This window comes from Heptranchias perlo, chromosome 9 (genome assembly GCF_035084215.1).
Source record: "Heptranchias perlo isolate sHepPer1 chromosome 9, sHepPer1.hap1, whole genome shotgun sequence".
Classification (NCBI taxonomy): Eukaryota; Metazoa; Chordata; class Chondrichthyes; order Hexanchiformes; family Hexanchidae; genus Heptranchias; species Heptranchias perlo.
In genome coordinates, this window is record NC_090333.1 from 508,024 (window position 1) to 523,663 (window position 15,640).

At 50.4% G+C, this 15,640-nt stretch overlaps 2 protein-coding genes across 5 annotated transcripts in view; one reads left to right on the forward strand and one right to left on the reverse strand.

Moving 5' to 3' along the window:
• Positions 1 to 615: 615 nt before the first annotated feature.
• On the reverse strand, positions 616 to 15,516 carry fpgt (fucose-1-phosphate guanylyltransferase). Its single transcript, XM_067989781.1, has 4 exons — positions 15,375 to 15,516; positions 10,308 to 10,475; positions 7,209 to 7,301; positions 616 to 5,686 (listed from the first exon to the last, which is right to left on the reverse strand). The coding sequence occupies exons 1-4, from the start codon at positions 15,457 to 15,459 to the stop codon at positions 4,236 to 4,238; spliced, it is 1,797 nt and encodes a 598-aa protein (XP_067845882.1). The 5' UTR covers positions 15,460 to 15,516; the 3' UTR covers positions 616 to 4,235.
• The window catches only part of lrriq3 (leucine rich repeats and IQ motif containing 3), a 43,018-nt gene continuing 34,957 nt past the window's right edge, over positions 7,580 to 15,640 (forward strand). For 3 of the 4 annotated variants that reach the window (XM_067989782.1, XM_067989785.1, XM_067989784.1), the window contains exon 1: positions 7,580 to 7,669. In XM_067989782.1, the coding sequence (XP_067845883.1) occupies positions 7,658 to 7,669 (12 nt within the window). In that variant the 5' untranslated portion in view covers positions 7,580 to 7,657. The remainder of the gene's footprint in view (positions 7,670 to 15,640) is intronic. The other variant, XM_067989783.1, reaches the window with a different exon arrangement.

A 15,640-nucleotide genomic window follows, 5' to 3' on the forward strand; every position in this document is an offset into this window, starting at 1 on the left:
TGAGAGGATGTTACCCCTCATGGGGGATTCTAAAACTAGGGGGCATAGTCTCAGAATAAGGGGTCATCTGTTTAAGACGGAAATGAGGAGGAATTTCTTCTCCCAGAGGGTCGTGAATCTTTGGAATTCTTTACTCCAAAAAGCTGTGGAGGCTGAGTCATTGAATACATTCAAGGCTGAGTTAGACAAATTTTTGATCAGCGAGGGAGTCAAAGGATATGGGGAAAGGGCGGGAAAGTGGAGTTGAGGAAAAAAATCAGATCAGCCATGATCTCATTGAATGGCGGAGCAGGCTCGAGGGGCTGAATGGCCTACTCCTGCTCCTATCTCTTATGGTGTTTTGGTGATAGAGACACCAACAGAGGGAGATGTCGGTGAGACTGAGTACAGTGATACAGAGACGCCAACTGACTGAAATAAATAAAGGTGTGCATTGGTAAATGTAAAGACATAGAAAGGGAACAGATTAATAAAGGTTGTACTGACCATTTCACCTATTTGATTGACAGGTGATGCTGTGTAGTGAGGTGAAAGGATTAGCACTGTTCTGTGTAATACAAATGGACAATGAGTGGGTGACTAAAACAGCCTGATGTACAGTGACTCACACAGAAATACAGGATAAAGGATTTTATTTTGTAACTTCCATCAATTTCAAAATAGAATCATAGAATCTTACAGCACAGGAGGAGGCCATTCGGCCCATCATGCCTGTGCCGGCTCTTTGAAAGAGCTATCCAATTAGTCCCACTCCCTCGCTCTTTCCCCAATAGCCCAGCAAATTTTTCCGTTTCAAGTATTTATCCATTGCCCTTTTGAAAGTTACTATTGAATCTGCTTCCACCACCCTTTCAGGCAGTGCATTCCAGATTATAACAACTCTGTAAAAAAACATTCTCATCTCCCCTCTAGTTCTTTTGCCAATTATCTTAAATCTGGGATATCAACCCTCCTGCCACTGGAAACAGATCTATTCCACCAAAACACTTCATAATTTTGAACACCTCAATTAAATCTCTTCTTAACCTTCACTGCTCTAAAGAGAACAATTCCAGCTCTCTAGTCTTTCCAGAAAACTGATGTCCCTCATCCCTGGTATAATTTTAGTAAATCTCTTCTGCACCCTCTCCAAGGCCCTGATATCCTTCCTAAAGTGTGGTGCCCAGAATTGGACACGATATTCCATCTGAGGCCTAACCATTGATTTACAAAGGGTTAGCAAAACTTCCTTGCTTTTGTAGTCTATGCCTCCACTTATAAAGTCTAGGATCCCATTTCCTTTTTTAAAGCCTTATCAACTTATTCCTCACTCTACCATTACCAACAAGCCAGGGGATCAACCCCAGTTCAATGAGGATTGTAGAAGAACATGCCAGGAGCAGCACCAGGCGTACCTAAAAATGAGATGCCAACCTGGTGAAGCTACAACTCAGGACTACATGCATGCTAAACAGCGGAAGCAACATGCTATAGACAGAGCTAAGCGATTCCACAACCAACGGATCAGATCAAAGCTCTGCAGTCCTGCCACATCCAGTCGTGAATGGTGGTGGACAATTAAACAACTAGTGGGAGGAGGCGGCTCTGTAAACATCCCCATCGTCAATGACAGCGGAGTCCAGCACGTGAGTGCAAAAGACAAGGCTAATGCGCTTGCAACCATCTTCAGCCAGAAGGCCGAGTGGATGATCCATCTCGGCCTCCTCCCGATATCCCCACCATCACAGAAGCCAATCTTCAGCCAATTCGATTCACTCCATGTGATATCAAGAAACGGCTGAGTGCACTGGATACAGCAAAGGCTATGGGCCCCGACAACATGTAGTGCTGAAGACTTGTGCTCCAGAATTAGCTGCGCCTCTAGCAAAGCTGTTCCAGCACAGCTACAACACTGGCATCTACCCGACAATGTGGAAAATTGCCCAGGTATGTCCTGTCCACAAAAAGCAGGACAAATCCAATCCGGACAATTACCGCCCCATCAATCTACTCTCAATCATCAGCAAAGTGATGGAAGGTGTCGTCGACAGTGCTATCAAGCGGCACTTACTCACCAATAACCTGCTCAGCGATGCTCAGTTTGGGTTCCGCCAGGACCACTTGGCTCCAGACCTCATTACAGCCTTGGTCCAAACATGGACAAAAGAGCTGAATTCCAGAGGTGAGGTGAGAGTGACTGCCCTTGACATCAAGGCAGCATTTGACCGAGTGTGGCACCAAGGAGCCCTAGTAAAATTGAAGTCAATGGGAATCAGGGGGAAAATTCTCCAGTGGCTGGAGTCATACTTAGCACAAAAGAAGATGGTAGTGGTTGTTGGAGGCCAATCATCTCAGCCCCAGGACATTGCTGCAGGAGTTCCTCAGGGCAGTGTCCTCGGCCCAACCATCTTCAGCTGCTTCATCAATGACCTTCTCTCCATCATAAAGGTCAGAAATGGGGATGTTCACTGATGATTGCACAGTGTTCAGTTCCATTTGCAACCCCTCAAATAATGAAGCAGTCCGAGCCCGCATGCAGCAAGACCTGGACAACATCCAGGCTTGGGCTCATAAGTGGCAAGTAACATTCGCGCCAGACAAGTGCCAGGCAATGACCATCTCCAACGAGCGTCTAACCACTTCCCCTTGACATTCAACGGCATTACCATTGCCGAATCCCCCAACATCAACATTCTGGGGGTCACCATTGACCAGAAACTTAACTGGACCAGCCATACAAGTACTGTGGCTACGAGAGCAGGTCAGAGGCTGGGTATTCTGCGGAGAGTGACTCACCTCCTGACTCCCCAAAGCCTTTCCACCATCTACAAGGCACAAGTCAGGAGTGTGATGGAATACTCTCCACTTGCCTGGATGAGTGCAGCTCCAACAACACTCAAGAAGCTCAACACCATCCAGGACAAAGCAGCCCGCTTGATTGGCACCCCATCCACCACCCTAAACATTCACTCCCTTCACCGCCGGCGCACTGTGGCTGCAGTGTGTACCATCCACAGGATGCACTGCAGCACTGCACCAAACCCACGACCTCTACCACCTAGAAGGACAAGAGCAGCAGGCACATGGGAACAACACCACCTGCACGTTCCCCTCCAAGTCACACACCATCCCGACTTGGAAATATATCGCCGTTCCTTCATCGTCGCTGGGTCCAAATCCTGGAACTCCCTTCCTAACAGCACTGTGGGAGAACCTTCACCACACAGACTGCAGCGGTTCAAGAAGGCAGTTCACCACCAACTTCTCAAGGGCAATTAGGGATGGGCAATAAATGCCGGCCTCGCCAATGACGCCCAGATCCCATGAACGAATAAAAAAAAATTGTCCTGCCACCTTCAAAGATTTGATTACGTAAACCCCCAGGTCTCCCTTTCCTGCACCCCCTTGAAAATTGTGCCATTTAGTTTATATTGCCTCTCCTCATTCTTCCTACCAAAATGTATCACTTCATACTTCTCTATGTTAAATTTAATCTGCCATATGTCTGCGCATTTCACCAGTTGATCTATGTCCTCCTGAAGTCTGTTACTATCCTCTTCACTGTTTCGTACATTTCTGAGTTTTGTGCCATCTGCAAACTTTAAAATTATGCCTCCCTATACCCAAGCCCAGGTCAGTGATGTATATCAAAAAGAGATGTATTTTGAAGCACATCAGGAAAGAAAAAGCATTACACAGAATTGCATAGCATTTATAGCAGAAGAAACAGGCCATTCGGCCCAACTGGTCTATGCCAGTGTTCATGCTCCACATGAGCCTTCTCCCCCCCTACTTCATCTCACCCTATAACCATATCCTTCTTTTCCTTTCTCATTCGTGTGTTTATCCAGCTTCCCCTTAAATGCATCTATGCTATTTGCCTCAACCACTCCTTGTGGTAGCAAGTTCCATATTCTCACCACTCTGGGCAAAGAAGTTTCTCCCTGAATTCCCTATTGGATTTATTAGTGACTATCTTATATCGATGGCCCCTCGTTTTGGTCCCTCCCACAAGTGGAAACATCTTCTCTATGTCTACCCTATCAAACCCTTTCATAATCTCAAAAATCTCTATCAGGTCACCCCTCAGCCATCTCTTTTCTAGAGAAAACTGCCGCAGTCTGTTCAGTCTTACCTGATAGTTATAAACTCTCAGTTCTGCTATTCTGGTCTGAAAGGGGTGAAATTGGCTGCCGGTTTGAGACATGATATTAAAAGAAACAATCCATGTATAAATGAATTATAACACCTTCAACTTATTCTTTCCCTGCTTGTTTTTTCTGACTGATTTCTTCAGTCAGCTGCTGTCTGAATCTCAGCATGTTTATCACATCTTTGTGCTGGAGTATTTCTTCGATGGAGAGATACTGTTCGCCGTCCGCCAGCCGAGGGGGCGACTCTCCCCGCACGGCTGCGAACATCTCCAGGACCGCCGTGACAGAGTCCTCGAAGCTCGCGCGTGGGGCGGGGAAGATCCTCGCCGTCCACAGGCTCGGGGGGGCTCTCCCGCCGCCGGAGAAGAGCTGCTCGGAGACAGTCAAGCCCAGGCGCCCGACGGCCTCCCGGAAGTCGGTGCCCAGCAGCCGCAGCCGGTGGGTCTCTGAAAGGGATGGGGCGGTGAGCTTGAGGTCGTCTCCTGTCCCGAACATCACGGTGGCGAAGCCGGCTCCCCCGGCCATCTCCACGCTCAGCGAGTGCAGGAAGGTGCCGGGCGGGACGGTCGAGTTCTCTGCCAGGCGACAGCCGCTGACTATGCTGTCGGCGCCCACCCGAGTGCCCGCCCCCAGCCGGGAATACTCGATCACACTGCCGGGGGCCACCTCGCACCCCTTCTCCAGCAGGCTCTCAATGATGCAGGGTACCCGGCCCTGCCCGTCGGGACGGAGGTGACCGATCCCGCAGGGGTCGGAAAGCAGCCCGAGCTCGGTTCTCAGCCTGGCGTCCGCCGTCAAGTGGTACAGGTATTCCCCGGTGGTGCCCAGGTGGTAGAATTTGGAATTATTCAGCACAGCCAGGTTAAGCGGCGTCCCTCGGAGGGAGGAGAAGATCTTTTGCCGGATCTCCACCAGCCGAGCCTCCTGCTGGCTGACGTTGGCCGTGTCTCTGGTGTAATCCGCCGTGGCCCCGGGCCCCAGCGCCTGGAGGAAGTCGCCGTACGCATCTATCTCGCAGCCGACGGTGCCGATCTCTCCGAGGATCGCCAGCAGCCGTCTCGCTGTCAGGCGATCGAAGTAGTAGACGCTGTCTGTGTAGACGGAGTCCGCCTCGCCCACCTCCGCCGTATCTCCGCCGCTCCCGATGGCCGGGGATCCCCGGCGTGCCCTGCAGACCGCCCCCGCCGCCTGCATCGCGGCCACGCTGGGCTTGTGCAGGAAGCGCCGGCAGGTTTTACACTCCAGCTCCTGATCTCCCACCTCGCCCGGCTCCAGCACGAAGACGCCGTGCGTGGTGCCGATGGACAAGGGGGAAGGATGCGCGAGGGCCGTGAAGCCGGGCCTGTCGAAACAAACGGCCTCGACCTCTCCCACACAGTAGAGCTCAATGTCATCGGCACAGGTCACCAGGACCCCAGGCTTCATGTGGGCGGGAAAGTCAATGTACATCGCCAGCTTGAGCTCCAGCATTTGGTAAACCGGGTCACCCAGAGGCAGAGCGGTGAAGATCTTCCCCAATGCGCTGGCACTTGGCAAACGTTGGCTGTAACCTCCTACAACAAAAAGGGGAAAACACATCAGAACAGGGAAACACAAACAGGCCCTGATACGCCCGAGACAGTCAGTGGATCAAGATATTTCACCATCTTGAAATAAGTTTTCATTATTAGTTCACCATTGGCGGCCGTGCCTTCAGCGGCCTAGGCTCTAAGCTCTGGAATTCCCTCCCTAAACCTCTCTCTCCTCCTTTAAGGTGCACCTTAAAACCTCTTTGACCAAGCTTTTGGTCATCCGTCCTAATATCTCATGTGGCTCGGTGTCAAAATTTTGTCTGATAATCGCTCCTGTGAAGCACCTTGGGACGTTTTGTTACGATAAAGGCGTTATACAAATACAAAGTGGTTGATCATGTTGTCGTAGTGACTAGGTAAATTTAGTGACAAGTTTCCACTGGCAGGAGGGTCAGTAACTAGAGGACACAGATTTAAGGTGATTGTCAAAAGAATAAGGTGGAGATGAGAAGAATTTTTTTTTTTACGCAACGAGTTGTTGTGATCTGGAATGCACTGCCTGAATGGGCGGTGGAAGCAGATTCAATAATAACTTTCAAAATGGAATTGGATAAATACTTGAAAAGGAAAAATTTTCAGGGCTATGGGGAAAGAGCAAGGGAGTGGGACTAATTGGATAGCTCTTTCAAAGAGCCGGCACAGGCACGATGGGCCGAATGGCCTCCAGAGACTCGAGAACATAATCCAGGCCAACACTCCCAGTGCAGTACTGAGGGGGTGTTGCACTGTCGGAGGTGCCGTCTTTCAGCTGAGACATTAAACCGATGCCCCGACTGCTCTCTCAGATGAAGGTGAAAAGTCCCATGACACTGTTCAAAGAAGAGTAGAGGAGTTTTCCCCGGTAATACGATAAAGAAAGACTTGCATTTATATAGCGCCTTTCACAACCTCAGGACCTCCCAAAGCGCTTCGCAATCAATTACGTACTACTGAAATGTAGTCACTGTTCTAATGTAGGAAAGGTGGCAGCCAACTTGCCCACCGCAAGGTCCCACAAACAGCAATGAGATAAATGACCAAATAATCTGTTTTAGGAATAAATATTGGCCAGGACACCGGGGAAAACTCCTCTACTCTTCTTTGAACAGTGTCATGGGACTTTTCACCTTCATCTGAGAGAGCAGTCGGGGCATCGGTTTAATGTCTCAGCTGAAAGACGGCACCTCCGACAGTGCAACACCCCCTCAGTACTGCACTGGGAGTGTTGGCCTGGATTATGTTCTCAAGTCTCTGGAGTGGGGATTAAGACTCAGAGGCAAGAGAAAGTGCTACCACTGAGCCTCGGCTGACACAACACAAACTCTTCGAATAGTTGGCTATTTCTTAGACTTCAGAACCGCTTGCTCACACGATCACTACCCAAGACACAAAAGCCCACCACTAAGGGAGGCCACAGACAGAGCTTGAACAGAACCCAGTGCTCCAGAATATCCCCTGTAACTAAATTCAAGGGGACAGCCTTTTGACCCACAGTAAAGTGAAAGGTAAAGCAACAAGCACTTACCGGCATGAATGAAAAGAACGGTGAAGCTATCCAACTTGTCTTCATAGAGTTCTTCCAATCGACGAAGAGCAAGGAGAGTAGACCCTCCATTCCCTGTGCAAAGACACATATTGATCAACAACATTCCTTCGACCCTTTTCATACAGTCTGAGCTTTTGTCCACCAACTCTCAATCATCACTTCCTATCTTTGCTCAGCCAGTAATGTTCCATAACTTGTAAAGGGGAAGGAGTGAGTGGGCCAGACTTACAAACGTGCTCTGTGACTGGTCAGTCTCGTTGTCAATCAATTATGTTTTAAATTGGAGGCACAACTGCGCCCTTGTAATCTACGAGCTTGAGTTTGTTGAACTAACAGTGGTGGGTCTGGGAACCTCAAGGCTCAGGCTTCACGCACAAGCACAGGCCTCCAACGGAAGATCACTACTGCACCGATCTCAAACGCAGCAAATGCTATGTACAGTTAAGGCTTTGGTTCTTTTCTTGTTATTTATGTCTTTGCAATGCTACAACAGATCGATAGGTTGTTTTTAGATAAGGGTATCAAGGGATATGGAGCAAAGGCCGGTGAATAGAGTTGAGATGCAGGTCAGCCAAGATCTAACTGAATGGCGGAGCACGCCCGAGAGGCTTGATGGCCTACTCCTGTTCCTACGGAACGGAAAGGGCTAACATCCTTTTGCAGAGAGATAAATTTAGGCAGTATAGACAAGACCACCAGTGCAATTGCTAGAAATCAGGGCCATTTAGGAGTGAAATCAAGAAGCATTTTTTCCACGCATAGGGAAGTGGAAATCTGGAATTTTCTCCCTCAAAAGGCTGTGGCTGCTGGGGGACAATTGGAGCTTTGAAGACAGAGATGGACAGATTTTTGGTGAGTAAGAGTATCAGGGGATATGGAGGAAAGGTGGGGAAATGGAGTTGAGGTACAGATCAGCAATGACCTAATAGAAAGGTGGAGCAGGCTCAAAGGGCTGAATGGCCTCCTCCTGCTCCTTATGTTCCTAGTCAATTATTTTTCCCTCCAATTTCCTCTCTTGAAGGGGCTGATATGCTCAATTCCACAGTACAGGCAGCTTTGGTACAATTCCCATGGAGCCATTCACAGAGGTAATGTCTGCATCTGATGGTAATGCAGCCAAGGCCAATGATCTCCTCGCCCACCGTCCTTACGTCTACACCTTTCAGCGCAAGTCACCAGATAGCAATCGCGCGCAGGAAACACAGGCTGGTCATTCCCCTCAAAGACTAGGGGTGCAAAGGCCGCCATTAGTGTCCCTGCTCCCAAACGTGCTGTGAACTCAGCTCAGACGGACCGGGAATCAAACTGAGAGCCTCACTAGACTGAATGGCTCAACACCACACACCATGTGGCTCACCTACCTACTGGACCATTGGGAAGTTGCATCAAGTGATGTCTATTTTACACAGAATTACATAGTTTGTACTGCACAGAGACAGGCCATTCGGCCCAACTGGTCTACGCCGGTGTTCATGCTCCACACGAACCTCCTCCCACCTTACTTCATCTCACCCTATCTGCATATCCTTCTATTCCTTTCTCCCTCATGTACTTATCTAGCTTCCCCTTAAATGCATCCATGGTTCCCCTTAAATCTATTTAATAGTGAAAGCTAGATGAAAAGGTTTGGAGAAACTGTAGGGCGATTTTTTTTGGCAATTAAAGAATTAAATAACCCAGAAGTACATGTTTTAAGCAGTGATATGTCAAACCTTAAAGGATTGTGCTTTTATGCAGTAAAGTAACAATATATAGTTTAGTCAACAAGAACATGCATTTATACAAGGACATTTAACGTAGAAAAACATCTGAAAGAGCTTCATAGAGGCATAGTCAAAATAAAATGGATGGTGTGTGATTCGGAGAGGAATTTGGAGGTGGTGTTGTTCCCATGCACCTGCTGCCATTGTCCTCCTAGGTGGTGAAGGTCGCAGGTTTGGGAGGTGCTGTCGAAGAAGCCTTGGTGAGTTGTTGCAGGGCATCTTGTAGATGGTACACACTTCAGCCACAGTGTGCCGGTGGCGGAGGGAGTGGATATTTAAGGTGGTGGCGGAGGGATTGGGTGTTTAAGGTGGTGGGTGGTCTGCTGATCAAACGGACTGCTTTGTCCTGGATGGAATCGAGCTTCTTGAGTGTTGTTGTAGCTGTACTCATCCAGGTAAGTGGAGACTATTTCATCACACTCCTGACTTGTGCCTTGTAGGTGATGGAGAAACTTTGGGGAGTCAGGAGGTGAGTCAGTCACTGCAGAATACCCAGCCTCTGACCTGCTCTAGTCGCCACAGTATTTCTGTGGCTGGTCCAGTTAAGTTTCTGGTCAATGGAGACCGCCAGGATGTTGATGGTGGGGGATTCGGCGATGGTAATGCATTGAATGTCAAGGGGAGGTAGTTGGACTCTCTCTTGTTGGAGATGGTCATTGCCTGGCACTTGTGTGGCGCGAATGTTATTTACCACTTATCAGCCCAAGCCTGGATGTTGTTCAGGTCTTGCTGCCTGCGGGCACGGACTGCTTCATTATCTGAGGGGTTGCGAATGACATCTGATGAAGTGTACACACCTGAAATGTGCCAACCTCTCCTTTTTCTCTTTACAGATGCTGGCTGGACTGCTGTTGTTTTGCAGCATTTACTGTTTTTATTCTGGATTTGCAGTTTTTCCTTTATTTTGCTGCAAACGTTTAGGAACAGCCATTCAGCCCCTCGAGCCTGTTCCATCATTCAATGAGATCACGGCTAATCTGTATCCTAACTCCATCCACCCGCCTTGGCTCCATGTCCCTTAACACCCTTGGTTAGCAAAAATCTATTGATCTCAGATTTAAAATTATTAATTGAGCTAGCATTTACTGCTTTTTATGGGAGGGAGTTCCACACTTCCACCACCCTTTGCCTGAAGAAGTGTTTCCTAACTTCTCTCCTGAACGGCCTTGCTCTGATTTTAAGATTACATCCCCTTGTCCTAAACTCCCCCCCCACCAGTGGGAAAGTTTTTAATTTGATTATGTGATTCCGGCCGCTCGTCTGATTGAATAGTGGGAGGGTTGTGTGTCATTTTGCACACGACAAAAGCACTTACCAATTTTAGGCCCTGCAGGATCAGCAAACACGTGATACCGAACTCCGAGGGGAAGTTCCTTCCTCTGCAGCTTGCTGGCGATCTGCTCCTGGAACGCAAGCTCTTGACTTCCATCAGCAGCTGTAATGACCACAACGTCCCAGAATTGACCGGGCTTCACGTCTTTACCTGGGCAGAAGGTCACAAAAAAAAAAAATCAGCACAGGGAACCGAACACAGGTGCAGCACCTAAATAAAGCCGCCTTGTTCGGTGCCCCGTCGATGACGAGGACCCCGCCTGGAATTGGTTCAAAAATATTACCATCTGACAAAAGTGAAAGCAAATTTCCTCATTTTCTCCCTTTTACTCTTGAAGGTGGTAATTCCTGATAGGGGTTTCTGGGTGTTATCTACCCTTGGCACTTCATCAAACTGGCCCCAATGCCTAGGAAGTAATCATCGGTAATGTAGTTGGGGAGGAGAGAGGAGAGGGAGGAGGAAGAGGAAACAGCATCTACACTGTCCAGATGGTGTCAATATGGGGTAACTATAGCTGATTCCCTCCTCCTTAGCCCAGGGATACTAAGGCAAACTCTGGCTTCTTGCACGTCCCCGATTTTCATCGCTCCATCATTGGCGGCCGTGCCTTCAGCTGCCTAGGCCCTAAGCTCTGGAATTCCCTCCACCTCTCCCTCCTCCTCCAAGACGCTCCTTAAAACCTGCAATAATCAAAAGCAAAATACTGCGGATGCTGGAAATCTGAAATAAAAACAAAAAATGCTGGAGAAGCTCAGCATCTATGGAGAAAGTTGTAAACAATTTTACAACACCAAGTTATAGTCCAGCAATTTTATTTTAAATTCACAAGCTTTCGGAGGCTACCTCCTTCGTCAGGTGAACGATGTGAAGGAGGTAGCCTCCGAAAGCTTGTGAATTTAAAATAAAATTGCTGGACTATAACTTGGTGTTGTAAAATTGTTTACAATTGTCAACCCCAGTCCATCACCGGCATCTCCACATTATGGAGAAAGAAACAGAGTTAATGTTTCAGGTTGAAGATCTTTTGTCAGAACTGGAAGATGTTAAAGGGTTAAAGTTTTTAAGCAAGCACAGAGCCAGGGAGGGGGGGGGGGGGGTGAGGAAAGAACAAAAGGGAAGGTCTGTGACAGGGTAGAGGAGTGATTAAATGACAAAAGGAATGATGGTGCAAGGCAAGGAGGGTGGTAATGGGACAGGTTAAGAAACAAAAGATGGGTCTAGAGTAGCTGTAAATGGCAACAGCGGAACCACTACCAGCAATGGCTGACCAAAAAAATGGGAGCAGTGGTTATGATCTGAAGTTATTGAAATCAATGTGGAGTCCGGAAGGTTGTAGAGTGCCTGAACAAAAGATGAGGAGCTGTTCCTCGAGCTTATGGTGAACTTCATTGGAACAGTGCAAGAGGCCAGAGTGGGAGTGGGACGGGAAATTAATATGGCAGGTCAGGGTCACGCTTGCTGACAGAGCAGAAGTGTTCAGCAAAGCGATCACTCAATCTGCGTTTGGTCTCCCCAGTGTAGAGGAGACATTCACCACTATTCTCTGTTTCCTGTCACTTAGCCAATTCTGTATCCATGCTGCTACTGCCCCTTTTATTCCATGGGTTTCAATCTTGATGACAAGCCTATTATGTGGCACTTTATCAAACACCTTTTGAAAGTCCATATACACAACATCAACTGCATTGCCCTCATCTACCCTCTCTGTTACCTTATCAAAAAACTCTATCAGGTTAGTTAAACACGATTTGCCTTTAACAAATCCATGCTAGCTTTCCCTAATTAATCCACACTTGTCCAAGTGACTGTTAATTCTGTCCCGGATTATCGTTTCTAAAAGTTTCCCCACCACCGAGGTTAAACTGACTGGCCTGTGATGCTGAGTTTAACCTTATACCCTATTTTGAACAAGGGTGTAACATTTGCAATTCTCCAGTCCTCTGGCACCACACCCGTGTCTCAGGATGTTTGGAAGATTATGGCCAGTACCTCCACAATTTGCACCCTTATTTCCCTCAGCAACCCAGGATGCATCCCATCCAGACCGGGTGACTTATCTACTTTAAGTACAGCTAGCCTTTCAAGCACCTTTTCTTTATCAATTTTTAGCCCATCCAGTATCTCAACGACATCTTCCTTTACTGAGACTCTGGCAGCATCTTCTTCCTTGGTAAAGACAGATGCAAAGTACTCAATTAGTACCTCGGCTATGCCCTCTGCCTCCATGAGCAGATCTAGTTTTTGGTCCCTAATCAGCCCTACCCCTCCTCTTACTACCCATTTATATGCCTATAGAAGACTTTTGGATTCCCTTTTATGCTGGCCGCCAGTCTATTCTCATACTCTCTCTTTGCCTCTCTTATTTCCTTTTCCACTTCCCCTCTGAACTTTCTATATTCAGCCTGGTTCTCCCCAGGAGACATCTGTCATACACCCCTTTTTTCTGCTTCATCTTACTCTCTATCTCTTTTGTCATGAGGGAGCTCTGGCTTCAGTTGCCCTACCTTTCTCCCTCGTGCGAATGTACCTAGACTGTACCCGAATCATCTCCTCCTAAAAGGCCGCCCATTGTTCAATTACTGTTTTGCCTGCCAATCTTTGATTCCAATTTATCCGGGCCAGATCTGTCCTCATCCCACTGAAATTGGCCCTCCTCCAATTGAGTATTTTTACTTTAGAGTGGTCCGTGTCCTTTTCCATAGCTATTCTAAACCTTATGATACTGCATTGTGTGCAGCGGATATAGTATGCTAAATTGAAATAAGTACAAGTAAATCGCTGTTTCACCTGGAAGGAGTGTTTGGGGCTCTGGACGGTGGGAAGGGAGGAGGTGAAGGGGCAGGTGTTGCATCTCTGGCACTCGCACGGGACGATGCCGTGGGGAGGAGAGCGGGTGTTGGGGCTGATCGACGAGCTGACCAGGGTGTCGCGGAGGGATCAGTTCCTTTGGAATGCTGAAAGGGGAGGAGAAGGGAAGGTGCGTTTGGTGGTGGGATCGCGCTGGAGGAAATGGCGGAGGATAATACGTTAAATGTGGAGGATGGTGGGGTGAAAGGTGGAAGGGGGAGCCTATCATGGTTCTGGGAGGGAAGGGACAGGGTGAAGGCAAAAGTGCGGGAAATAGGACGGACACGGTCGAGGGCCTTGTCAACTACAGTGGAGGGGAATCCTCGATTGAGGAAAAAGGAAGACAGCACCGGTGTGGATGGTGGTATCGTCAGAACAGATGAAACGGAGAAACTGGGAGAAGGGAATAGAGTCCTTATAGGAAGTGGGGTGGGAGGAAGTTTAATCAAGGTAGCTGATGGAGTCGGTGGGCTTATAATAGATATTGGTTGACTGCGTATCCCCAGAAATAGAGGTAGGAGATAGAGAAGTCGAGGAAGGGAAGGGAAGGGAAGATTCAGAGATGGAAGGGTGGAAATTGGATGCGAAGTTGATGAGATTTTCCAGTTTGGGGCGAGAGCAGGAAACGTTAGCCATACAGTCATCATTGTACCGGAAAAAGAGGTGAGGGAGGGACCTGAGTAGGACTAAAACAAGGAATCTTCCACGTATCCCACAAAAAGGCAGACATAGTTGGGACCCATATGGGTTCCCAACCTACCTCTTTGATCTGTCCTAATGTGGCTCGGTGTCGAATTTAGTTTGATAATCAGTCCTGTGAAGTATCCTGGGATATTAGATGGGCAGTGAGGGGGAGGGGGGCGGGGGAGATGGGCAGTGAGGGGAGGGGAGGGGGATGAGATGGGCAGTGAGGGGGGGGGGGGGGATGAGATGGGCAGTGAGGGGGGGGGGGGATGAGATGGGCAGTGAGGGGGGGGGGGGGATGAGATGGGCAGTGAGGGGGGGGGGGGGGATGAGATGGGCAGTGAGGGGGGGGGGGGGGGATGAGATGGGCAGTGAGGGGGGGGGGATGAGATGGGCAGTGAGGGGGGGGGGGGATGAGATGGGCAGTGAGGGGGGGGGGGGGATGAGATGGGCAGTGAGGGGGGGGAGATGAGATGGGCAGTGGGGGGGGGGGGGGAGATGAGATGGGCAGTGGGGGGGGGGGGGGAGATGAGATGGGCAGTGGGGGGGGGGGGGGGGAGATGAGATGGGCAGTGGGGGGGGGGGGGGGGGAGATGAGATGGGCAGTGAGGGGGGGGGGGGGGAGATGAGATGGGCAGTGAGGGGGGGGGGGGGAGATGAGATGGGCAGTGAGGGGGGGGGGGGGAGATGAGATGGGCAGTGAGGGGGGGGGGGGGGGAGATGAGATGGGCAGTGAGGGGGGGGGGGGGGAGATGAGATGGGCAGTGGGGGGGGGGGGGGGGGAGATGAGATGGGCAGTGGGGGGGGGGGGGGGAGATGAGATGGGCAGTGAGGGAGGGGGGGATGAGATGGGCAGTGAGGGGGGGGGGATGAGATGGGCAGTGAGGGGGGGGGGAGAGATAGGCAGTGAGGGGGGGGGGATGGGCAGTGAGGGGGGGGGGAAATGGGCAGTGAGGGGGGGGGGGGACAGTGAGGGGGGGGGGGGGAGATGGGCAGCGAGGGGGGGGGCTGGAGATGGGCAGTGAGGGGGGGGGCTGGAGATGGGCAGTGAGGGGGGGAGATGGGCAGTGAGGGGGGGAGATGGGCAGTGAGGGGGGGGGGGATGAGATGGGCAGTGAGGGGGGGGGGGATGAGATGGGCAGTGAGGGGGGGGGGGGGAGATGGGCAGTGAGGGGGGTGAGATGGGCAGTGAGGGGGGGGGTGAGATGGGCAGTGAGGGGGGGGATGGGCAGTGAGGGGGGGGGATGGGCAGTGAGGGGGGGGATGGGCAGTGAGGGGGGGATGGGCAGTGAGGGGGGGGATGGGCAGTGAGGGGGGGGATGGGCAGTGAGGGGGGGGATGGGCAGTGAGGGGGGGGATGGGCAGTGAGGGGGGGGATGGGCAGTGAGGGGGTGCGGACAGTGAGGGGGGGGCAGTGAGGGGGTGCGGACAGTGAGGGGGGGGCAGTGAGGGGGTGCGGACAGTGAGGGGGGGGCAGTGAGGGGGTGCGGACGGTGACCCTCTGACTCCGCCCGGTACCTCGAAGGTTCTGGAAGTCCCGCAGCCTCCGCCGGCTCGCGACCCGCAGCCGCACCGCGCGCGCTCCCCCGCCGCCGTCAGCCATTGTCGGGTCAGAGCTCGGAACAAACCACCGGCCCTGACGGGGGGGGGGGGGGTGAATATATTTTCAAACAGCAGAGGGGACCAGAAGAAGAGAGAAGACGGAACTCATTGTAATTTAAACAACCTTCTTTTTAATCATGTAATAATTCGTGACCCGTGAAACACTGGTGGGGTTTATTTGT